Below are 22,800 nucleotides of genomic sequence, written 5' to 3' on the forward strand. Positions count from 1 at the left end.
GGATCAGCCCGGCTTCCTTCCCTCTCAGGATGAGTCAGGAGGTGACAAGTTGAGGGCCAGCGACAGGACAAGGAGCAGGAGGAGGAGGAGGAAGGCTCTGGAGAGATGGGAAGGATCCCACTCCAGCTGTGAGGGAGGACAGCGTGGCAGAGCCGGGACAAAGCCAGCTCCAGGGGGCTCAGGCAGGGCTGGGGAGGCTCTGACAGGATGCAGGGGGATCACACAGGATGGGGAGGGGCTCAAACAGGGTGCAGGGGGATCACTCCGGGTGCGGGGGGCTCAGACAGGGCTGGGGAGGCTCTGTCAGGGGGCACGGGGATCACACAGGGTGCGGGGGGCTCAGGGGAGGTGCAGGGGCACTCAGAGGTCTGCATGGTTTACCTCAATCCCAGAGCTCACTGAAGTTTGTGGCTTGGTGTGACCGATGCCAAATCCTGGGGTCATCCCACCAGCAACTTTATGAGGACAAGGGGTAAATGAGGAGTTTGATGTCTAGGAGGCAATCCACGGACACAGGACTGGCTTGAGCCACATAGGAGCTGCACCCCATCTTGGGGGGACGTGTGGGATGCCCCTGGAACACAACCCAGAGCTACCTGCCATTCCCTAGGCATGGTGGGCTGCTCACTGCCCCCGAGAGCCTGTGCCAGCAGGACGGGTGGCTCTGTGCGTGTCCTGCCACCAGACGGGCCCCTTGCTCCTGTCCTTGCAGGGCCACAGCGCTCTGTGCTCAGTTTGATGTCCCTTTGTTGTGCCCTGCCGGGGGCGCTCCTTCGGGGGTCTCGGGGAGGCTGTGCCCGGTTTTGGGGACGGGTGCGGGCGGCCCCGCCGCGGCGCGGGCTGGACCCGCACGTCCCCCGTGAATCCCCGCAGGCAGAGCCCGGCAATCCCCGCCGGTGTCTCCCGGTGCTGCTGGAGACCCCAGAGCCCCTGCCGCTGCTCCTGCCGTGGCTGCGGTGCCCGCGGCGGCCCGGGGGTGACCCGGAGGGCGATCCGCAGCGGCGGGGCCGGCTGGTACAATGAACCATTGCTGCGAGCGCGGGGAGGAAGGGGGGGCGAGGGGAGGGGAAGCTCTTGCTCGGCTGCCAGAGCCGAGCAGAGACAGGGGAAGCTCTCGGCCGGGCGCTCCCGCTCTCCCACGGCCGCCGCCCCCGCAGTCCCGGCGCGGCCCGAGCGGGGCTGCCCGGTGGTCCCGGAGGGAGCCCCGTGCGAGGGGAGGGGTCCATGCCGGCCGGACAGGAGCGCTGACGGCAGGAGGTACGTGCGCGCTGTGAGGGGCAGGGTGCGGGGCTCAGCCCTGGCACAGCGCGGGGGTCTCGGTCCCCTGGCCCTGCGCTGCTGGGAGATGCCCCCTCCGTGTGCGGGGGTCCCGGGGGAGGCGGCCCCTGAGCTGGGGGACAGAGCCCCGCGACACTGGTGGGGACTGCTGGGGGGCTGCTCTCACTGTGCCCTCCCTGCTTCCCTGGGAATGCCCGGGGGTGGGAGGAGACCCTCGTCCTCACCATCCCGGGGGGCAGCAGGTCAGTGTGTGAAGGTCTGGGGGCTGCGGGGTGTGTGTGAAGATCCGGCGCACCCACCAGCTCCAACTCACCATCCCGGGGGGCAGCAGGTCAGTGTGTGAAGGTCTGGGGGCTGCGGGGTGTGTGTGAAGGTCCGGGGCACCCACCAGCTCCAACTCACCATCCCGGGGGGCAGCAGGTCAGTGTGTGAAGGTCTGGGGGCTGCGGGGTGTGTGTGAAGGTCCGGGGCACCCACCAGCTCCAGCTCACCATCCCGGCACTAACTGGGATTAACACCACGTCGGGGAGCCTGCAGAGCACATGGAGCCCTCACCGTGCGGGACCCGCAGGCTGGGGAGAGGACAGGACACACGCACACCTGTGCCCTCCGTCCCCGCAGGTGCCCGTGGGCTCCCAGCCCCGCCAGCGCTTTATTGCAGGCTGAGCTCTCGTGGCTGAGGCTCGGGGAGCTGCAGGGGCTCAGGCCCTGGCCGGGGCGGATGCTCCCCCCGGTCCCTGCAGCTCTGCTTCGTCCCTGATCCTTCGTGTGTCCCAAGGAGGGACAGGAACTCGCTGCTTCCTGCCCTGCACAATTCCCTCCCCACCCCGCTCCTCCCGGGACATTGTATTTGGAGCCCTGGCCGGCTCCCTCCCTCCGCCCCTGCAGCCCCTTGGATCCGGGAATTGCTCTTCTTCCAGCGGAAATCCTGCTTTCCCAGCCAGCGATGGGGCTGGAAGCCTGGGCAAGGGGGGCTCCCTCTCCACTGAGCATCTTGAGCCAGGGAGGGGGGCAGGGGACCCCTCTGCCGTGGGCCCTGTGGCTGACAGGTGGCCTTGCAGAGAAGATCGCTTTGGGGGATGGCAAGTCCTTCAATTTTCATCCCAGGGAATAGCCCTGCTTGTGGGCATGCAGGGGATGGGGGCCATCTCTCCGCGCACCCCTTGTTCTGGAGGAGCCTGCTCCCACCGGGAGCCACAGGGGGCTCGCCAGGCACTGGGTGAACTGCGAGGGCTGGAGCTGGAGCAGGGCTCCACTCCAGGTATCATCGGGGTGGCCCTGGGGCTGGGGGCAGTGGGGAAGGCGCAGGGACACGCCACCACCAGCCACAGAGCTGGAACAAGGAGCAGATGTGGGCTCCTGTCCCCTCCCCAGGTCTGTGGGGTCCTGGGCATGGGACGGTGACACAGCTCCAGGTGCTGTGTCCCAGTGATCCACCTTCCCCTTCTGCCCTGCAGCTGCCTCATGCCCAGGTTTTCCTGCTGGGCCCAGGGAGCTCCAGAGCCACAGGGGGACAGAGGAACCTCGGTGGCACCAGGCTGGGTTGTGCAGCCCTCTCGGTTCCTCTTCCCAGGGAGCAGGAGCCGGGTCTGCACGGAGCAATGCAGGGTGTCAGTGTGGGATCCAGGACAGCCAGGGGGCTGCAGCCCTGCTGTCCTCCCTGCTGCCACCATCCCCAGGGCACCAGGTCCTGCCCGTCCTGTGGGCCCTTCTGGCCACAGCACCATCCTCTTCCTCCCCCCAGCCCACACCGTGCTCCTGCTGCTTCCTCTTCCCACTGCCTGGCTGCTGTGTGAGTTCCTCTGGCAGCCACCTCCTGCCCAGGGCGCCGTGGGCCCCTCAGCCCGGCAAATGCCACCACGGCTGTCCCCACGGCACGGGGTGTGACATTCCCAGCACCCCACATGGCTCCGTGTGGCTGCATCCCCCCAGAGCCTGACTTACCCCACGGTGCAGGGCAGGCAGGTGACCCCAGGGGTACCTCAGCACTGTGGGGGGCATGTGGGGTGACAATGGGGTGCGCAAGGGACATTGTGCCCTGCCTAGCAGCTGGGGATGGGGCTGAGCTGCCCCGTGTCCCAGGGGCCCGGGGAGCAGATGGAGGGGCAGCCGGGGCTGTGGCTGCTCCGTGCCCAGCCCTGCCCGGCGGGACAGGGGTGAGGAATTGGCCGGGGCTCAGCGCGGGCGGGACCTGGCAGCTCGGGAAGGGCTCAGCTGCCATCTGCTCCTTTTGGGGAGAGCCGGAGCCAGACACCGCCGTGCAGCCGTCGGACACGGCACCCGCTGCGTCCCCTCCCCGTGGGCAGCGAGGGGACGGAGCTGCCCCGGGGTGAGCTCGGGGGCTCTGGGGTGTGCAGGGAAGGGGAAGCCTGGGTGCCATGCTGCTGCACATCACCTAAACCCTCCATGGGGCACAGGGGGTTCCACTTGACTGGAAGGTGCTCCTTGCCATCCCTGTCCCTGCTGGCACCTGTGGCAGCTCCACTGCTTGGTCAGCGCTGAAATTCTGCAAAATGGGAAGTTTCTGAATGTGTAGAGGAGATGATTCCCACCCAGGGGGGACAGGGTTTGTGAGAGCCAGGGTTGTTCATCAGTTTAAATAGCCACTAATTATCAGGAATAAAACCCCCAACCAGCCGAGTTTCCTCAGATTTGGCAACGCTGCCCTGTTGGCAACGGCTGCAGCCTTGCCACACCACCAGTGTGGAAAGCAGAGATGGAAGGGGAGAGCTGGGCTCTTTCCACCCCTACTGAGAGAGAAGAAAGGGAATCAATAACCATGATTGGGAAAACCTGCCTGAAACATCTCATCCACCGCAAACCTTTGTCTCCTCCTGCTCCTGGAGTGCAGAGGGCAGGACACCTTCCTGCTGCTTCCCTCTGCTCTCAGCTGGAGACAGAGCCATGCTGCAGACTGGCGTGGGTGGTTGTCCAGCAGCCAGGGCAATAACAGGGCTGGGGATGGACGTCTCCATACAGCCATGACAGGAGAGGTCTGATTTCCCCCTCCTCCTCTGTGACACCTTCTCTCTCACCACATGTGGCCGGAAGAGCCTGTGCTGACCACAGCGATGTGAGCGGGGACCTCGCTCCCTAAAACACCCACACCCACCAAGCAGAGGCTGTGGGGATGGGGACGCTTTGGGGTCTGGCTCCCCTTCAGCCTTGGGACACACATGGCCTGAAAGGACGTGAGCAGTGTGGTGAGGACGCAGTGAGAGAAAAACCCACTGGAGGATGTGGTTTCAGCCCACACCGGGGTGTTGCAGCCCTCGGAGGAATGCTGCAGCTTTGTGGGGGTGTTGCAGATCATGCAGATCATTTTAGCTCATGCAGGGGGGTTGCAGCCTGTGAAGGGCTGTTGTAGCCCATGCAGGGGTATTGTGGCTCGTGCAGGGGTATCACAGCCTGTGCACGGCGCTTCGGTCTGTGCAAGGTGTGGTAACTCAGGCAGGGGTGTTACAGCCATGCAAGGGGTGTTGCAGCCCGTGCCGTTGGTGTTGCACTCCGTGTAGAGGTGTTGTAGCCCATAGCAGGGGTGTTGCATCCTGTCATGGGGTGTTTCAATCTATTCAGGGGTATTTTAGCCCTTGGTAGAAGTGTTTCAGCATGTGCAGGGGTGCAGCAGCCCTGGAAGAGGTGCTTCAGCCCATGCAGAGGTGTTGCAGCCTGTACAGGGGGATTTTATCCCATGGAGGGGTGTTACAGCCCATGGAGAGAGTGTTTGAACCCCTGCAAGGGTGTTGCCCCCACCTGATGCCCTCCCTGGTGTCCACAGGCGACTCTTCTCCTCCCTGGAGTGCCATGGAGCAGCTGGAGTGACCAGAGGAGCCGTCGCAGTGAGTGGGGCCGCCGTGGAGCACCCACGGGTGCCGGGGGACATCGTGGGGTCCCCCGGGCAGCACAGCCCTCCTGCAGCAGCGCCACTGGCCCACGGGGACCCCGTGTCCCCCTGCTGTCCGGTGTGCGAGCTGGGGGGTGGCAGGGCGCCCCAGGGCCTCTCCATGTGTGCGCTGGCCCCGTGTGTGCCCCCCGCCAGGGGGGCGCGGGGCTCACGGACCCTCTGTCCCACAGGCGGTGCCCAGGATGGGCTGCGTGCCCTGCAAAGAGAGGGGGGCTGGCAAGGGGCAGGCGGGGGGCGAGGGGGGCTCCCTGCAGCCCCCTGCCTCCCAGTACGACCCCGACCCCACGCAGCCGGGGGCCATCTTCACCCGCATCCCCGACTTCAACAACTTCCAGGGGCCGGCGCTGCCCTCGGGCCCGTCCTTGGCGGAGCCCGGGGCCTTGCCCTCCGGCGGGCTGCCGGCGCGGAGCGGGCCGCTCTCAGGTCAGCGGGCGGCTCGGGGCGGGGAGGCAGGCAGGGAGGGAGGCAGGCAGGGAGGCAGGGAGGGAGGGAGGCAGGCAGGGAGGCGGGGAGGGAGGCAGGGAGGGAAGCAGGGAGGCAGGGAGGCAGGGAGGCAGGGAGGCGGGGAGGGAGGCAGGGAGGCAGGCAGGGAGGCAGGGAGGCAGGGAGGCAGGGAGGGAGGCAGGCAGGGAGGGAGGCAGGCAGGGAGGCAGGGAGGCAGGCAGGGAGGCAGGGAGGGAGGCAGGGAGGGAGGCAGGCAGGGAGGCAGGGAGGCAGGCAGGGAGGCAGGGAGGCAGGGAGGGAGGCAGGCAGGGAGGGAGGCAGGGAGGCAGGGAGGGAGGCAGGCAGGGAGGGAGGCAGGGAGGGAGGCAGGGAGGCAGGCAGGGAGGCAGGCAGGGAGGGAGGCAGGCAGGGAGGCAGGCAGGCAGGCAGGGAGGCAGGCAGGCAGGGAGGCAGGCAGGCAGGCAGGCAGGGAGGCAGGGAGGGAGGGAGGCAGGGAGGCAGGGAGGCAGGCAGGGAGGGAGGCAGGCAGGCAGGCAGGGAGGCAGGCAGGGAGGGAGGCAGGCAGGGAGGCAGGGAGGGAGGCAGGCAGGCAGGGAGGCAGGGAGGCAGGCAGGGAGGGAAGCAGGGAGGGAGGCAGGCAGGCAGGGAGGCAGGGAGGCAGGCAGGGAGGGAAGCAGGGAGGGAGGCAGGCAGGCAGGGAGGCAGGGAGGCAGGCAGGGAGGCAGGGAGGCAGGGAGGGAAGCAGGGAGGGAGGCAGGCAGGGAGGCAGGCAGGCAGGGAGGGAAGCAGGGAGGGAGGCAGGCAGGCAGGGAGGCAGGGAGGGAAGCAGGCAGGGAGGGAAGCAGGGAGGGAGGCAGGCAGGCAGGCAGGCAGGGAGGGAAGCAGGGAGGGAGGCAGGGAGGCAGGCAGGCAGGGAGGGAGGCAGGGAGGGAGGCAGGGAGGGAAGCAGGGAGGGAGGCAGGCAGGCAGGCAGGCAGGGAGGGAAGCAGGGAGGGAGGCAGGCAGGCAGGCAGGCAGGCAGCCCTGCCCGGGCTCACCGCCGTCCCCTCCGTGTGCCGCAGGCGGGGGGGTGACGCTCTTCATCGCCCTGTACGACTACGAGGCCAGGACGGAGGATGACTTGACATTCCAGAAAGGGGAGAAATTCCACATCATCAACAACACGTGAGCCCCCAGCGCCCCCATGCCACCCCGGAGAGGGGCCTTGGTGCCTCGGGTAGCCCCCCAGGAGCCAGGCTGGGGACCCAAGCTCTGTCTGGGCTCCATCACTCAGCGCCGGGGCCAGGGCCGTGAGCTGGGTGGGGGAGAGCAGGGTCCGGGGTGCTGCGTGCAGGGTGGGGACGCGCACGGTGGCGGGTCTGTCTGTTTGTCTGTCCGTCTGTCTTTCTGTCTGTCTGTCCCTCCTCCTCCACGTTCTCTGTTTCCCTGCCCAGGGAGGGGGACTGGTGGGAGGCCAGGTCGCTGAGCTCAGGAGCCACGGGCTACATCCCCAGCAACTACGTGGCCCCTGTGGACTCCATCCAGGCGGAAGAGTGAGTAGTGGGGACAAGGGAGGGAGACACACCCCAACCCCACCTGCCTCGGGTGTCCCTGTGAGCCCCGGCAGTGCTCAGTGCTGGCACGGGGGTTCCGTGGTCCCCTCCTGGCACTGAGGCCCCTCACTGTGGCAGGTGGTACTTTGGGAAGATCGGGCGCAAGGACGCGGAGCGGCAGCTGCTGTGCCACGGCAACTCCAGGGGCACCTTCCTCATCCGGGAGAGCGAGACCACCAAAGGTACGGGCGCAGGGCTGGGGGCACCAGGAGCTGTGCCCCACGTCCCTCCCTGACCCCTGTCCCACGCAGGTGCCTACTCCCTCTCCATCCGGGACTGGGATGAGGCCAAGGGAGACCACGTCAAGCACTATAAGATTCGGAAGCTGGACAGTGGGGGGTACTACATCACCACCCGTGCCCAGTTCAGCACCGTCCAGCAGCTGGTCCAGCACTATATAGGTAGGGCGGGGTGAGGGGCGCAAGCGGGGCAATAGGAGGGGTAGGGAAAGCTCAGAAAACCCTTTGATAAGAGATGGGGCTGAGGGGGTTGAGCTGGGGAAGGAGGGGGCTGTTCTGTTGGTGGCATTAGGGGGCTCCCTGAGTGCCCCTTTTCCATGCCCAGGGTGCAGGGAGTTCCCGTTGTCTCTGGTGGGTGGGCATGACCCCGGGTGCAGCTGGGGGGACGGGGGGTCCAGCCCAGCCGAGGGGGTGCAGAGCTGTCCCTGGGGCAGGTGGAGGGGGTGCATTTCTGTGCTGGGGGTGAGTGGGTGACACAGGAGCCTCGGTGGTGCTGGGGCAGTGGGAGGGGAGCAGAGGGCTGGGGGTGAGTGGGTGACACAGGAGCCTTGGTGATGCTGGGGCAGTGGGAGGGGATCAGAGGGTGGGGGCTCCGTGCCCACTCTGACTCCTGTCCCCTCCCTGCTCCCGTGCTGCAGAGCGGGCGGCTGGGCTGTGCTGCCGCCTGGCTGTGCCGTGCCACAAGGGAACCCCCAAACTGGCCGACCTCTCAGTCAAAACCAAAGACGTGTGGGAGATCCCCCGCGAGTCCCTCCAGCTCCTCAAGAAGCTGGGGAATGGGCAGTTCGGGGAAGTCTGGATGGGTAGGGCCTGGTGGGCAAGCCAGGCAAGAGGCAGGGGGGACATGGGGGTACCCCCAGGCCTGGTGGCCCACTGGGAAAAGCTCGTGCCTGCCAGGACAGGCTGAGAGACACCGATTTGCTGGCATGAGGAATTATCCCATGTCCTGCTCTGGGTTCACATGGGTCCCCCAGGATGCCCCATGGCACCTCTGCATGGGCAAGCAGACCCCCACTGCAGATGGGACCACAGCACCAGGCCAGGGGGTCCCACCTTCGTCATCCTCTTCCTCTGGCATCATCTGCTTCCTCCACTCATGCATGCTGCCTTCATCCCATCACATCCCCTCCCTCCTCTTCCCTGCCTGCCCCCCGTCCCCTGCAGAGTACAATGACGGGTTGTGCCATCTGCTCACCCACCCGTGCCCTGCCGTGAAGCCCCAGACCCTGGGATTAGCTAAGGATGCCTGGGAGATAGCTCGGGAATCCGTCACCCTGGACAGGAAACTTGGCATGGGATGTTTCGGAGACGTGTGGATGGGTAAGGCTGGCCCGCCTGGCCAGGGCTGGGGAGCACAGCGGGCAGGAGAAGCTTCCTTCTGTCCTGGCAGGGAGCACCACAGGATGCCAGGAGGTACCTGCTTGTGTGGGGGAGATTGAAACTGGCACAGAATCCACGAAGGGTTTGGGAATGGGGTGAGGTTGGCACGGGGGTGAGGGGAACTCCTTGTCCTGGGTGGGATGCAGTGGGATCACAATCCCTGCCCAGGGATCCCTGCCTTGCCCTGCCCTGATTCCTCATCCATCCATCATTCATCCATCCATCCATCCATCCACTCACACAGGCATGCATGCACACACCTCTCCATCACACAGCCCTCTGTCCTGGGCTGGCTGTCCCCTGGGCTCATGGTGACTCTGCGTCCCCAATGCAGGGACATGGAATGGCACCACCAAGGTGGCAGTGAAGACGCTGAAGCCGGGGACCATGTCCCCCGAGGCCTTCCTGGAGGAGGCCCAGATCATGAAGCGGCTGCGGCACGACAAGCTGGTGCAGCTCTATGCCGTGGTGTCGGAGGAGCCCATCTACATCGTCACCGAGTTCATGAGCCAGGGTCAGCGGGGGCACTGCCCGGAGGGCTCACAGGGAGGGCACCCGTGGGTTTGGGGGTCTTTGACAGACTCCTTCTGCCTGCAGGCAGCTTGTTGGATTTCCTCAAGGACGGGGACGGGCGCTACCTGAAGCTGCCCCAGCTGGTGGACATGGCTGCCCAGGTAAGGGGGGCTGGTGCGGGGTGGGGGGCGCCCCGGGGTGTCCTGGGGTCTCCAGCGCTCCGTCCCCCCCAGATTGCGGCGGGCATGGCGTACATCGAGCGCATGAACTACATCCACCGGGACCTGCGTGCTGCCAACATCCTGGTGGGAGACAACCTCGTCTGCAAGATCGCTGACTTCGGCCTCGCGCGCCTCATCGAGGACGATGAGTACACGGCTCGGCAGGGTGGGAGCGCCCACAGTGTCCCCTAGCCTGGAGATGGCCCTCCCGGGGCTGGGTGACCGGGGCTTGGATGCCCCAAGTTATGGTGTGCCAGGGAATGGGGTGATGGACACCCCAAATTTATGGGTATTTGAGGTGATGGATGCCTTGGGTCACCCCAGGGTATGGGTGCCCCAGGGAATGGGTACCCCCAGGTCCAGGTGCCCAGGGTGTGGGTATTTTGGATGATGGATGTCCCAGGTGATGGGTACCCCAGGGGCGGGGTATCCCCAGTGCCTTGGGTGCTGGGTGTTCCATGTGTGAGCTGCCCCAGGCAGGGGGTGCCCCTAGTGCAGGGTGCCCCCCGTTCAGGGTACCCCGGGGGCAGGACACCCTCAGCAGGGGCAGTTCAGGCGATGGCGCCTCTGGTGTGGCATGTCCAGGTGTGGGCTGTCGCCAGAGGTGAGTGCACCAGGTGCAGGGTGCTCTGGGTGCAGGTGCAGCCCAGCCATGGCTCACCTGTGTCCCATTGCAGGTGCCAAGTTCCCCATCAAGTGGACGGCTCCGGAGGCTGCGCTTTTTGGGAGGTTCACCATCAAGTCGGATGTCTGGTCCTTTGGCATCCTCCTGACGGAGCTGGTGACCAAAGGCCGCGTGCCCTATCCAGGTGCGGCCCCTGGGGCAGGTGCACCCCCGGGGTGGGCCGGGCAGGGCACAGACAGGGGCTGACCTCCTCAGCCGTGCCTCAGTTTCCCCCTCAGAGGGACCAGTGCTGAACTGGGCTCCCACCCAAACCGCAGGGCAGTGCCACTGTGTGCCTCAGTTTCCCCCTCAGTTCTGGCGCGTCCGAGGCACAGGGTGCTGTCCCTGAGCACAGGGTCCCTGTCCCGCAGGGATGAACAACCGCGAGGTGCTGGAGCAGGTGGAGCGGGGGTACCGCATGCAGTGCCCGGGGAGCTGCCCCCCTTCCCTGCACGAGCTGATGGTGCAGTGCTGGCGCAGGGAGCCCGAGGAGCGCCCCACCTTCGAGTACCTCCAGTCCTTCCTCGAGGACTATTTCACTGCCACCGAGCCCCAGTACCAGCCCGGGGACAACCAGTGACCCGCTGCTGGCGCTGCCGGGAGCCTCCGGGGTGGCTTTGGGGGAATCTCCTTATTTCTCTAGAGGCGGTTGCTTCCTTTGTCTGTGCTCAGGGCGGGCACAGGGCTTTGCACAAGGATGCTGGACTCAGAGAGAAGACAAACCTGTGTGCCCCAGCCCCCCTACCCCAGCCCCTTTATTGCCTTCACACCCAGCTTGGAACCTGAGAAGGGCTTTGGCTGCAGGGGGGACTGTGGGGAGCCCTGTGAACCCCCCGGACACCCCCAGACCCACATATAGCAGAGGGCTTGGCGGGGGGCTCCCCCTGCCAGCCCCAATCTCTTCTGGGCGCACAGCTGGGGGGTTCAGCCCCCCAAAGTCCCGGCACTGACCTGTGGGAGGTCATCTCAACCCTCCTTCCCCTGGTGTCTCCTTTAATTTATGAGATTTTATATGCCTCCCCCAAGCAGCCATCGACCCCCCCCAAGGGCTCCCAGTGCTCAGGGGACCCCCTTGTCCCCCCCTTATCTCCTCTGCTTTGCGGTAGAGCCACGTCCTGAAAGCCAAACGCCCACCGTTCCTGCCCTGGGGCCGGGGGGACACGGGGAGTGCTGGGGGGCCCAGGCAGGCGGGGGGCAGCTCCTCCTGCCCCGCGGGGCAGACGAGGGTACGGCATGGGGCAGCCCATGTGCTTGGCCTGTGTCCCCCCAGCTCGGCTCGGCCCTCTGCAGCAGGAATCGCGGCGTCTGGGGGTGTCGGTGTGAATGGAGGGTGCCCCCCGCCCGCTGCCCCTCCGCGCACCCGCGTTTGGAGTCCTGTGCCCCGTGGCCAGTAACGCCCCCCACCCCCAGGGCAGGGCTGTGGGTGGGCAGTGCCGTGGGGAGAGGGAAGGGCAGGGATTTGTTGTTTATTTTTTTTAATGAAGTCTGTAAATACAGAGAAATAAAACCTTTCTAACAAACCGGGGGCAGCCCGGGTCCTTCCGCCCCTGCCCCACGAGGGCAAAAGCCCTGGGGGTGCTCAGAGCTGGGGGCAAGGCTGAGTTACAGGGTTTGGGGTGGGAACGCCCATCCCGGGGCAGGGGGGCTCCCAGGAGCCAAGCCAGGACTGAGGGATGCCCCCTCGCCCCCTCCAGCCCCAGGGCACAGGTCTGGGGGGCTCCTCCACGGGGGGAGCAGAGAAATCCCCCTGCCCCAAGGGCCATGTGGGGAGGGGACACACCAGCTTCCCTTGTGAATAAAAGCCTGGAGACGCTGGATGGGGAAACATTGGCGTTTGCAAAGCTGCCCCCATGCAGGAGGGGACTGTCTCTCCTGCCAGCTGTGGCAGGGAGTGCTCCTGTGCCGGCAGCCTGGGGAGGAAGGGGTTAATTTTCCTTGCAGCTTGGCCTCCCCAGCAGGGCCCAGCTGTGCCGGTAATGAATTCCTCAGCACCGATGGGGAGGAGGGACTGGCCCCCACCCCAGCCAGGGGGCTCAGGCTATGGGGAAAATGCATATGGGGAGGGGGGCAGGGTCTGGGGACATAGCAGGGGCTGCGGGGATATGCTGAAGGGTCTGGGGATGTACCAGGAGTCTTGGGGCATGCCACCATCCCTGGGTACCGCCAGGCATCTTCACACCCCCTACAAGGGCGTTGGATGCACATGGTGGTGGAGAGGAGCAGGGCTGGACGTGCCCCTGCTACCCGAGCCCAGGGGAAGGGCCAGGCCCAGCCAGGAGGGTGGCAGGCTGCCCGGGGCTGGGGACAGGGCAGATGGCGCGGCAGGGACAGGAGGGGCCTGGCTGCCACCAGCAGCCCCAGCTCCATCCCTGCTCCTGCCCCTTGCCACCTGCTCACGCCCTCAGAGGGGCTGATCCCACCATTCTCTGTCCAGCCCAACCTGAAGCGATGCCACCCTCCCATGTCCCAGCCAAGCCCCTTGTCCCCAGCAGTGCCAGCAGCAGGAATGGGTCAGGACCCGGGTGGATGTGTCACAGTAACCCCTGTGCCACCACGGCCATGTCACCAGAGCGTGTCCCCATTTTGCCGTCACTGCTGTGGAGGCTCTTGGGGATGTGGGGCCTGAGATTGCAGGCGCCTGTGTGAGGGGGCTGAAGGGGGGACCCCCGTCCTGGTCCCCATCCTCTCATCCTCCTCCTCCCCCAGCAGGAGGGTGAGGGGCTTAGAGGATTTTGCTGCAGGGTGACCCCAGGCTGGGCAGGGGGGGGCATCGATCTTATGTTAATGCTGAGCAGTATTGATTGGGGTGGAGGGGCAGCTGTGGGTGGGCACAGCCCGGGCTCGCCCTTCACAGAGCTCCTGCGGCTCCCAGCGGGGCCCACCCTGTGGCCAGCAGCCATGGGCAGGTGGGCAGGGAGGCCAGGACCCTCCGAAGGTGCTGCAGGCTTGGTTTGCTTCAGAGCTTGCTGGGGGCTCGAGGGGGAGAGCAGAGCACAGCTCAGAGCTGGGGGCTCGTCGTGGTTTGACAATGGCACATTGCCAGTGCCCCCATGAAAATACCCTCTCCACCAAAGGGCTGGAGGGGCAGAGCACAGCCCAGAGCTGGGGGCTCGAGGGGCAGAGCAGAGCTCAGAGCTGGGGCTGCGCTCCGGCCCCTTCCCCTCCCGGCTGGCCGGTCCCTGCCCAGCTCCAGAGGGGACAGAGAGCAGCCCAGCCCCGTTCCCCGGCGCTGCCCTGCCCCCGAGGGTCCCTCCAGCGCCCCCAGGTCCCCCCAGTGCTCTGGGACCCCCGTGGCCATCATGCCGACCCCTCTCGCCCCATTCCTGCCCGCACACCTGCCCGGCCCAGGTGGCCCGGCTGTGCCTGGCTGCTCTGCCAGCACGGGGGGGTCTGGAGGCAGTGAGCCCCCCTGGTGCCAGGGCACAGTGTGGGGATGCTGCAGATGGCTGGCGCTGCAGAGCCTGGCACGGGCAGCACCAGTGCCACCCTCCCTCTGCGCCCCCGGTGCTGCTGGGGACCCCCGGGACCCCCAAGGACCACCCCCACCCGCAGCAGGGCGGGGGCTCAGCCCTGTGCCCCCGGCCCCCAGGGACTGGCAGAGCCCGCAGAGCCCTGGGCCGTGGAGCAGAGCCACGTCGCAGCAGCAACAGTGGCCAGACAACAGTGGAAAATGGCCAAAAATGTGGGTTTAGGCTTGACCAGGCTTGAGCCTGCCGGCCCAGGCCTGCAGGCACTGTCCCCTCAGAGGGGAAACTGAGGCACAGATGGATTTATCTGCAGTCGCCCAGCAGCCCAGCAGCAGGCACTGTGAGGGGACACCTTTTTCCACGGAAAAACAACAGATAATTGGGAAGAGCTGTGCACTGACAACAGCAGCATCTGCGACAGCAGTCTGTGGATTTGGGATGGAGGTTTCCTGGGCGTGGGAATGGTCAGGTGGCAGAGCAAACACGGGAGATGGGGAGGGGCACAGTGGAGCCTTGCTCTGCTGGCCTCAGGGCTGCTCGGAAATGGTTTTATTGGGAGAAACTGGGAAAGGTTTTGCTGCTGCTCCAGGGCTGCCTGGTGCTGGAATTCAGGCACGAATTGGGCTTTTCTGCCGCAGTTACCTTCATGGAGACAAAACCTGGCTGGCCACAACTCTCACAGACCTTGGAAGGTCAGGACCCCCCCCCCCCCCCCCCCGGCCCCATCAGGGTCTCTGGACAGTGCTCCCTACAAGGGCAGCTCCTGTGTCCCAGCACAGCATCAAACCCTTCCCCTGTCTCCTCGCCCTCCATCCCCGCGCCCCAGCTCTCCCCACAGCCCCCCAGCGCCTCCTGCCCCCTGCTCCCAGCCCGGGCTGGTGCCTTTGGGGGTGACCCGGCCCGGCTCAGCCTCGGGGCCCGGCCCGGCTCGGGGCGGCTCGGGGGCGGTGCGGGGTCGGGCCGGGCCGGCGGCGGAGCAGCCGCTAGATGGTAGCGTTAGCTCACGCCAACGCTGCTGACACAGCACCGGCGGGGAGCGCGCCCGCTGACCCGGGCGGCCCCGGGGACCCGCCCGAAGGGAAATCCCGGCAGGGCTGCGCCCCGCGGAGCGCGACACGGGTGGCGCGGGCACCGCTCACCCGCCCGGTGCCCGCTGCCGCGGCCGGAGCCGCCTGTGCCCGCGGGGACGAGTGCGGGACACCCCTGCCAGCCCACCTCTGCTCCAAACTCAGACCCCGAACACCCCCAAACCGCACAGGGCACGAGCAGGGATCAAACCAGGCGTGGGCACGAGCAGGGTGACCCACCCAGCCCAGTGTGGGGTGCTGGGCACCCACGGGAGCCCGGCAGGGCCGGTGGGGGCGTCCCTCCCACTGCAAAGCCCCCCACTCAACTCCTCGTCCTCCTCCAGCCCTGCCCGGGGCTCCATGCCAGACCGGTATATATATTTTATGATAACTATAGAGATGCACTTCAAACCTGACAAAGGACTTTGACAGTTTTAAGCATCTCTTTGATTAATACATGACCTTTTAATGCTTTGGATTAAATTAATAAATCTTTTACATTCTAACCCATTCTGCTTGCAATGTCATGGGTTTTGCACGACCTCTCTCTCTTCCCTGCCCTGTCCCTCTGTCCCTCTCCCCCCGTCCCTGCACAGGTACAGTAATCCACAGCCTTGCAATATTCATGGGGCACAGAGCCCTGCAAAGCCAGAAGGGAGGGGATACTCCTCGGTGTTTTTTTTTTTTGAACCATCCCTAAAAATAGCAAGAAAATTCAAAGCTGACATTCAGGGCGAGGGGACGAGGAAGCCTGCAAAGTTGCTCACTCAGCCACCAGCAATTGCAGCGATCCTGTCTGCGTGTGCAGATTCCTCTGCTGACCGGGCTGGAGCCCAGGCCTGCACTCTGCTTGGCTCCCAGGAGCAGCGCAGCCTGCTCCCCATGCCTGCCCTGGTGTGCAGAGCCCAGCCAGCCCCAAACCCGGCCACGCTGATACTGCTGGGGCGCACCAAGGGGATGCAGCTGCACCTTTCCAGTTGCAGTAGGTCCCAGCTGGAGGACAGCTCCCAAGCTCACCAGTTCATCCCAGTTTAGCAGTGAAGCTGGGGTGAGCAGTGTGTCTGGAGCTCAGATTCCCTCCTCGCTGCCTGTTGATCCAAAAACACGTGTGAAACCCCAGCGTGCCCCACACTGGCGAGGCAAAGGGCTGCTGTAAAGCCAGGTGCTGTGTCTCTCCCTGCACCCATGTGTTATTCCATCGATGACTCACGTGTTATTTGCAGCCAAGCAATATTCCCAATTCCCTGGAGTTAACCCTTCACTCGTCACTCACAAAACCACGATGTCATAACAAACATCACTGGTATTATCTACTTTAATTGTATTGTATCTACCCAGCTCTGGGAACATTAACAGCGTCGGGACTTGGTGCTGGGGAGATGCTCCGTGGAGCTGTGGGGAGGGAGGTTATGGGGCGCTCAGGAAGTTGGGATACAGCCTCCTGCTCTGCCACCACTGTCCCGAGGGGCCTTGCTCACCACCTTTCCACCTGGCATTCCCTTATCACATGGCCAAGAGGGGACACAAAAAAACTGGAGGAGCGGGGTGTTAGCTAACAGCGGGGATATTGCTAGGATTCAGAGAGAGCTTTTGATTAAAAAAAAAAAAAAAAAAAAAAAAAAAAAAGAGTTAAAAGTTGGGGAGGCGGGGGAAAAGGAAAAACGGATGTGGTTGGCTCAATGGGCACACTGGGCTCCGTGGGCACACTGGGCACACTGGGCTGCATGTGCACACTGGGCTCCACGGGCACACTGGGCACACTGGGCTCCATGGGCACACTGAGCTCCGTGGGCACACTCAGTTCCATGGGTACACTGGGCTCCGTGGGCACGCTCAGTTCCACGGGCACACTGGGCACACTGAGCTCCATGGGCACCCTGGGCACCCCGGGCACACTCAGCTCCGTGGGGTGCACGAGGGCGCAGGGGTGCTGCCCTGCAGACAGCCACGAACCCGCGCTCCCCAGGTTGTGGGGAGGGGGCTGCAGAGAGCCCTGTGCGTGCGCCCAAGCCCTGCCTCCCCGAGGAGGGGGCGCGCAGTGCGGGCGCACCCCGGGAGAGGGCAGCAATGCCCCGCGCATCCCGGCGGGACCGCGGCGAGCGGGGGCAGCCCGGGGGGGTGGCCCTGCCCCGGGTGTCCCCCCAAAGTGTCCCCGCTCTGCAAGGAGCCCCCTCCCAGGGCGGCGCTCGGCGGCCGCGCGCCCGTCTGCGCCCCTCCCTGCGCGCCTCGCAGCGACTGGGAGGAGAAAAAGGTGGGGGAAGGAAGGAGGGGAAAAAAAGAGGGGGGGGAAAGGAAGGACTACAAGGCCCGGCATGCCCCGGCGGTGCTGCACGGCTCCCCGGGGTGCCGGATGCTGGCCGTGCCGCTGACAGCGGAGCGGAGCCGAGCCGCGGTCCCCGCCGCGCACCGAGAGAGGAGCGAGGGGCTGGGCGCGCCTGGCCGCCGGCTCTGCTCCCCCCCTTTTATCCCAGCCCCCACAAAGCCGGGAGCGGCAGAAGGCAAGAGAGAGGGAGGAGGTGGTGGTGGAGGAGGAGGAGGAGGGAGGAGGAGGAGGAGGAGGAGGAGGAGGAAGGGGGGAGGCAGCGGCAAGCCAGGGCTCTGCTGCGCTGTGTCTTTCTTTGCTTTCCGCAGGCGGCGAGCGGCGGAGGCGCAGAGGGGAGGTCGGTTCCCCTCCGCCTCCCGCTCCGCTGCCTTTTGTGTGTGTGTGAGAGGCGAAGGGGGGGGGGGGAGAAAAAAAGAGGAGGAAAAAAAGGGGGAAAAAAAGGTGAAAAAAAGGGGGAGAAAAAAAAAAGGAAAAAAAAGGGGAAAAAAATAAGCTAAGCGGTAGAGGGGAGAGAAAATCCCGGAAAAAATAAAATAGAGGGGTGGAGGGGGGGAGAGGGAAGGAGGAAAGAGCAGGCAGGGGACGGAGGAGGGGGCGGGCTGGCAGGAGCGGAGTTGCCTGGGGAGAATGTGAGCAGGAGGCGCTGGAAATGCTCTCGTTGAAGGTGGCGAGCGGTGCCGAGGGCTCCGGGACCCCCGCGGCCGGCCAGGACGCAGCCCCGGCGGGCGGCAGGAGCCTCCCCAAGCGGGCGGGCTCCGAGGGGCGCGGAGCGCAGGAGCCGGCGGGTGAGTACCGGGGACCCCCGCCTTTGTGCGGGGCTGCGAGGGGGGCAGGACGCTCGGGACACCCCCTTCGGGCAGAGCGGGGGGGGGAGGAGGCGGCGTGTCGCGTGCATGTGTCCCCCCCCGCGCCGTCCCCTCCGCCGAAGTTGCGCGGCGAGTTGGTGCCAAATTGCCGGAGTTTAATGGCACTTGCGGTGGGGAGGGGCGCGGGGCGCGGGGGGCCCGGGGCGAGCCCCCCACGGCGCGGGGGCTCCGCGGCCGCGGGCTCGGCCGCTCCCCCCGGACACCCCCGGCCGTGCCCCCCCGGGCGCGAGCGGTGAGTGACAGCTGTCAGAGCCGGCTCCGGCCGCTAGAAGGCAGAGCCCGTCGGCAGCGCGGGGGGCTCGGGGGGCTCCCCGGAGCGCGGGGGCACCCCCAGGGCGCAGCCTCGCGGCGCCGTGCCCGGGCGGGCCGGCCCGGGGGAGCGGGGCTGCCCGCGGGGGCGCTCCCCGGAGGCTGCGGGGCCCGGGGCGTGCGGGAGGCTCCCCCAGCCCCGCCGGTGAAGTTGCGCGGTCCGCGGCGCGGGGCTCGGCGAGCGGTTGTTACTCCCGTGCCCGTCATCCCCCTCTGATTTGTTTTTATCGATCAGCTGATTTACCCCCCCGCCCCCCCGCGCGGCCCCTCGCTGCTGGCGACAGGGACCACGGGGGACCGCGGTGGCTTCGGCGGGGGCCGGAGTCGCCCCGCAGGGTCGCGCTGACGCCAGACCCTCCGCGCTTGGTGTTCCCAAGGCCGGCGCAGGTGGAGACACCTGAGTCCCCGCTTGTTTATGTGCTGGGGGGACGACGTGGCCGTGCCCACGACCGGGTGGCCTCGTGCGTGCAGCGCGCCCGGCCGCGGCTGCCGGGAGAGCCCCCCAAAAGCGGCGGGGTGAGCTCATTGTGTGCCACAGCGCGCGGTGGAGTCGCTCCAGATTTATCCTGGCGTGACAGAGAGCAGAAGCGAACCCCCGGGGCGCCGGGCACGGATCCTGCCCCGCTCTCCTTCCCACCCTGTTCTGCCGGCGTGCTCTGGGTCGGGGGCGCGTGGTCCAAACCGGGGCCCCGTGGTCTGAATCGAGGCCCCCCTCCCAAGCCTCTCCCCCTTTGCTCGCCCCCCCAGGTGTCCCCTTACACTGGCTTCTCCTGCTGGGCTGTGGAATTTGCAGGGGAGGGTGGTGGTGGTGGTGGGGAGCGGGGGGTGGAAGAGGAGGGCGGAGGGGGGGGCTGGAGAAGGGATGGCGCGGCGCCAAATTCCGCTCTGCCATGTCTCTGTAACCTGAATAGGCCAACTCCATCCCCGGTGCGAGTCCCCCGGGGCTCTGCCGCGCTCCGATGCAGTCAGGCGGGAGGTGGCTCTCGCTCGGCAGCCCCGGCCCGCTTCCCTCCCGGAGGTGCTTTGGGGGAGCGGGGTTGGCGCCGTGGCGGCCGCGGGGTAGCCAAGGACATCCCCGAGCGGGGCGGCCGGCGGAGGAGAAGCCATGGAAGCCCATGGAAGGTTACGGGAAGCCTGGGGGGGCTGGCGCTGCCCTGGCCTCCTTAGAGGAGGCAGCAGAGACCCGGGGCAGGCTATTTCTGCTGAGATCCCGAGGAAAGCTCTGGGAGAATTGTGGGCTTCTATAAATAGTGTGTGTCAGCCGAGTGGAAACAGGGCCTTGAAATGCTCCTGCTATTCTCCCGAGTGCTTGGAACCAGCTCTTGGTAAACAGGGCAGCGGTGGGGAGGGCTGTTTCCTTCTTCCGGGCTCGGTAACAGGAGCGGGAGGGATGCGGGGGGGATTTTTGCCTGGTGATATGGCAGCGTTCCCCCCTGGGGCCGGCCGGCTGGATGCCGGGCTGTGGCCGGGCGGCCCGGATGCGGGATGGCCCCCGAATGCGTCGCAGATGTGTGTCCTCCCCCCCCGCCGTCCCCTCCCCGCCCCGCTGCCCGCCAAACTTCGGGGCCGGGATGCGCCCTGCGCTCCGGCCGCGCTCCCGGGGGAGCCGGGGGTGCCGGGGGAGCTTTTGGGGATGAGAGGGCTCAGCCGGCCTGGAGATGCTCCGCACAGCCCCTGCTCTGCCGGCGCTGGGGTGCACGGGGTCACAGCCTGGTTCCCTCTCTCCCATCCGTGTCCGTCCGTCTGTCCCGGCTGGAGTTGTTCCCGCTCTGCCTCGGGGCGCATGCTGAGCCGAGCCTTGGCCCTGTGCTGGAGGGCAGGGATTTGATCCCGTGGGGCCTCCCCAGGCATGTCGGGACGCCCGGGGTGCTGGGGACCTTGCTCCTCTGCGTGCGGTGGGGACACGGGGACGCGTTCCCAGGGTGTTTGCTTGGCTCTGGGGCACATCCTGGCAGGCGCAGTGCTGTGGTGAGCGTTCAGCTTCCCACGAGGACCTGGCATCGTGCTCGCTTGTCACCACCCCTCGCACCCACACCCCAATATTCACCTTGTGCTGCAGACAGTGGCTCGAAAAATGCCTTGTTATTATTTTCCTTTAAAATAACACAAAAGGGAAATAACTGGGCTGTGCTTAGCTCCCCACTGGGAGTTTTTAGGGTGATGTACAGTGGGCTGAGCAGTGGGAGGGATCCAGCGCACTTCTGGTGGGATTTGGTGCTGGATTCGGAGTTCACCAGGGTGTCACAGGGCTGGGGGGCCCAGCCCATCCCTGTGTGCTGCCTGCCCGGTGCTCAGCGCTGGCACAGCCGAGCGCGTTCATGGCGTGGGTGGGAAGGGGCGAGCGCCAGTCCGGTGGGGTTTTTTTTCCCTTCTCCATCTTTCTTTCTTTTTTTTTTTTTTTTCCTCCTTTTTTCTTTTTTTTTTTTTTTCCCTCCCTCTCTGTGGGTTGAGCGTTGGGGCGACAGACAGGGAAAGTCTGAGCAATGGTCTCCGTGCTGGTGCTGTCTTCAATCACCGCGTCCCAGAATCCCTCGCTCTGGGCCTTCTAGGCACAAGGGCTTACAGCGAAAATCGGCAGCTGCAGCTGCGAGTGAAAGCACAAGAGCCCGGCTGGGTCTTTGGCATCGGCAGGAGAGCAAAAAAAAGCTGGGGGAGGCGAGGAGGGAAGGGAAAAGGCGGGGGGAAATGTGCCCTGTGGTTTTTTTCCAGGCTTGCCACCGAGGGTTGTGTTTCAGAGCATCGGTTCCCGGGCGCGGGAAGAGGCGGGAGGACGGGGGGTGCGGAGCGATGCCTCCGGGGAGCTCATTAAAATCTGCCGGCTCCCCCCTTTCGCCGGCCGAGAGAGGCTGCATGCGGAGGGAAGGAGGGAGGGACGTGCTGGAAGGAACACGCCGGCAGAGCGGCTGCCCTGCCCGGTGGGGACAGTTGCCGGCCCGGGCAGGAACGCCGCCCCGGGGGCTCACCTGTCGGAGCACGTCGGCCGCGGCTGCCAGCGGGGCCGGGACAGGGCTGGCGTGTGCCGGGGACTCCCTCGGCCGGGAGAGGGCTCGGGGGCCATGGGCTGCCCTGGCGCTGCCAGGTGATGCCCGGTGCCGCAGGTGATGGTGTTTGGGGCGATGCCGGGGGTCAGGGGGTGCGGCGGGAAGGGGAGTGCGAGTGGGAGCTGTCAGCACGTGCATGGGCAGCGTCGGCGGTGCTGGCTGTGCAGGCAGGGTTTGGTGTGCAGGGAGGGCTTGGTGTGCAGGTGGGGCGTGTGGACAGGGTTTGGTGCGCAGGCAAACACTGGCTGTGCAGGCAGGGCTTGGTGTGCAGTGGTGGCCTGGCAGGGTTTGCCGTGCAGGTAATTTGGTGTACAAGGCAGGCGGTGCAGGCAGGGATAGGTGTGCATGGGCAGAGGTTAGTTTGCAGGCAGGGTTTGGTACAGAGGAAGGTATTGATGTGCACAGGGAGGGTTTGGTGTGCATGCAAAGATTGATGTGCAGGGATGAGGCTGGCTTGGAGATCCTGGGTGCTAAGGTGGGTCTGGGCAGGTGTTTGCAGGAGACCACCCTGGCAAAAGCATCTCCTTCTCCTGCCCAGTGAAGGGCACTGACAGTGTTGGGCATCCCTCTTCCCATTCCAAATCCCATGACATGCTGGGAGCAGCCTGGCCTGGCACAATGCGGGGAGACAGAGGAGAGGCAGAATCTGGTATTGATCCTCTCAGAGGGAGACGGAAGCAGTTCTGGCATCCTCCAGCTCCAATCCTCTGCCCTTGCCACCGCTAAACCACCTTCAGGCAGAGGGAGCACCATGCTGTGCCATGCCATGCCATGCCATGCCATCCCATCCCATCCCATCCCATCCCACCCCACCCCTCAGCTGCTGCCTCCAGGGCCTCGAGCCCCACGCACACTCTCCCTTCTTCTCTCTTCTTCCCTCTTTCCTCTTCCCTCTTCGCCTCCTGCTGACTTCAGCGCATCGGCTTGGGCTCAGCGCCTGAACATTCCTTGCAAAACCTGGGCCTAAAATATCTGGAGGAGGATGGAGCGCCTTGGGCGAGGGAGATGAGCTCCTCAGCTGCAGGAAAGAGGGAGGCTGCTGGGCTGGAGGCAGCAGGGACGCTCTGCTCCCTGCCAGCTGCCAGCCCCGCTGGCCCCCCGGGAAAACGCCAGGAATAAATTTTGCCTGGTGAAGTCGGCAGCTTGGTTTGGTTTGGTTTGGTTGGTTTGGTTTGGTTTGGTTTGGTTTGGTTTGGTCTGGATGTGCCCAGCAGAAGCAGGGGCACGAGCACCCTGTGGAGCACCAGATGAGTGGCACAGGGAGTGGGGATGGCATTGGGAGAGGGGTGACAGAAGGGCAGGGTTGCATGGAGTGTGGTGACAACAAAACAGGGGAACAGGGTGGCAGGGTCACAGGGGAACAGGGTGGCAGGGTGACAGTGGATCAGGGTGGCAAGGAATGAGATGAAAGGGGAGCAGGAGAACAGGGTGCCGTGGGAGAGGAGTGGCAGAGAGCAGGGTATCAGGGAGCTAGGATGGCAGTGGAGCAGGG

At 65.7% G+C, this 22,800-nt stretch overlaps 2 protein-coding genes across 4 annotated transcripts in view; both read left to right on the forward strand.

Moving 5' to 3' along the window:
* Positions 1-5,068: 5,068 nt before the first annotated feature.
* FGR (FGR proto-oncogene, Src family tyrosine kinase) lies at positions 5,069-11,082 on the forward strand. Its single transcript, XM_054292335.1, has 12 exons — positions 5,069-5,117; positions 5,353-5,605; positions 6,688-6,790; positions 7,060-7,158; positions 7,297-7,400; positions 7,470-7,619; positions 8,096-8,260; positions 9,172-9,351; positions 9,435-9,511; positions 9,584-9,737; positions 10,249-10,380; positions 10,607-11,082. The coding sequence occupies exons 2-12, from the start codon at positions 5,365-5,367 to the stop codon at positions 10,813-10,815; spliced, it is 1,614 nt and encodes a 537-aa protein (XP_054148310.1). The 5' UTR covers positions 5,069-5,117; positions 5,353-5,364; the 3' UTR covers positions 10,816-11,082.
* A 6,056-nt stretch (positions 11,083-17,138) lies between these two features.
* The window catches only part of AHDC1 (AT-hook DNA binding motif containing 1), a 50,598-nt gene continuing 44,936 nt past the window's right edge, over positions 17,139-22,800 (forward strand). The window contains exons 1-2 of one of the 3 annotated variants that reach the window (XM_054292331.1): positions 17,139-17,267; positions 17,757-17,877. Coding sequence is in view for 1 of the 3 variants with exons in the window: in XM_054292330.1 (XP_054148305.1) it covers positions 17,742-17,877 (136 nt within the window). In the remaining 2 variants the exon portion in view is untranslated. Of the gene's footprint in view, positions 17,268-17,412; positions 17,430-17,692; positions 17,878-22,800 lie in introns of those variants that run through there. The other 2 variants (XM_054292332.1, XM_054292330.1) reach the window with 2 other exon arrangements.

This window comes from Melozone crissalis, unplaced genomic scaffold (assembly GCF_028551555.1).
Source record: "Melozone crissalis strain CALT ecotype California unplaced genomic scaffold, PUWL_Pcris_2 ptg000108l_1, whole genome shotgun sequence".
NCBI lineage: Eukaryota > Metazoa > Chordata > Aves > Passeriformes > Passerellidae > Melozone > Melozone crissalis.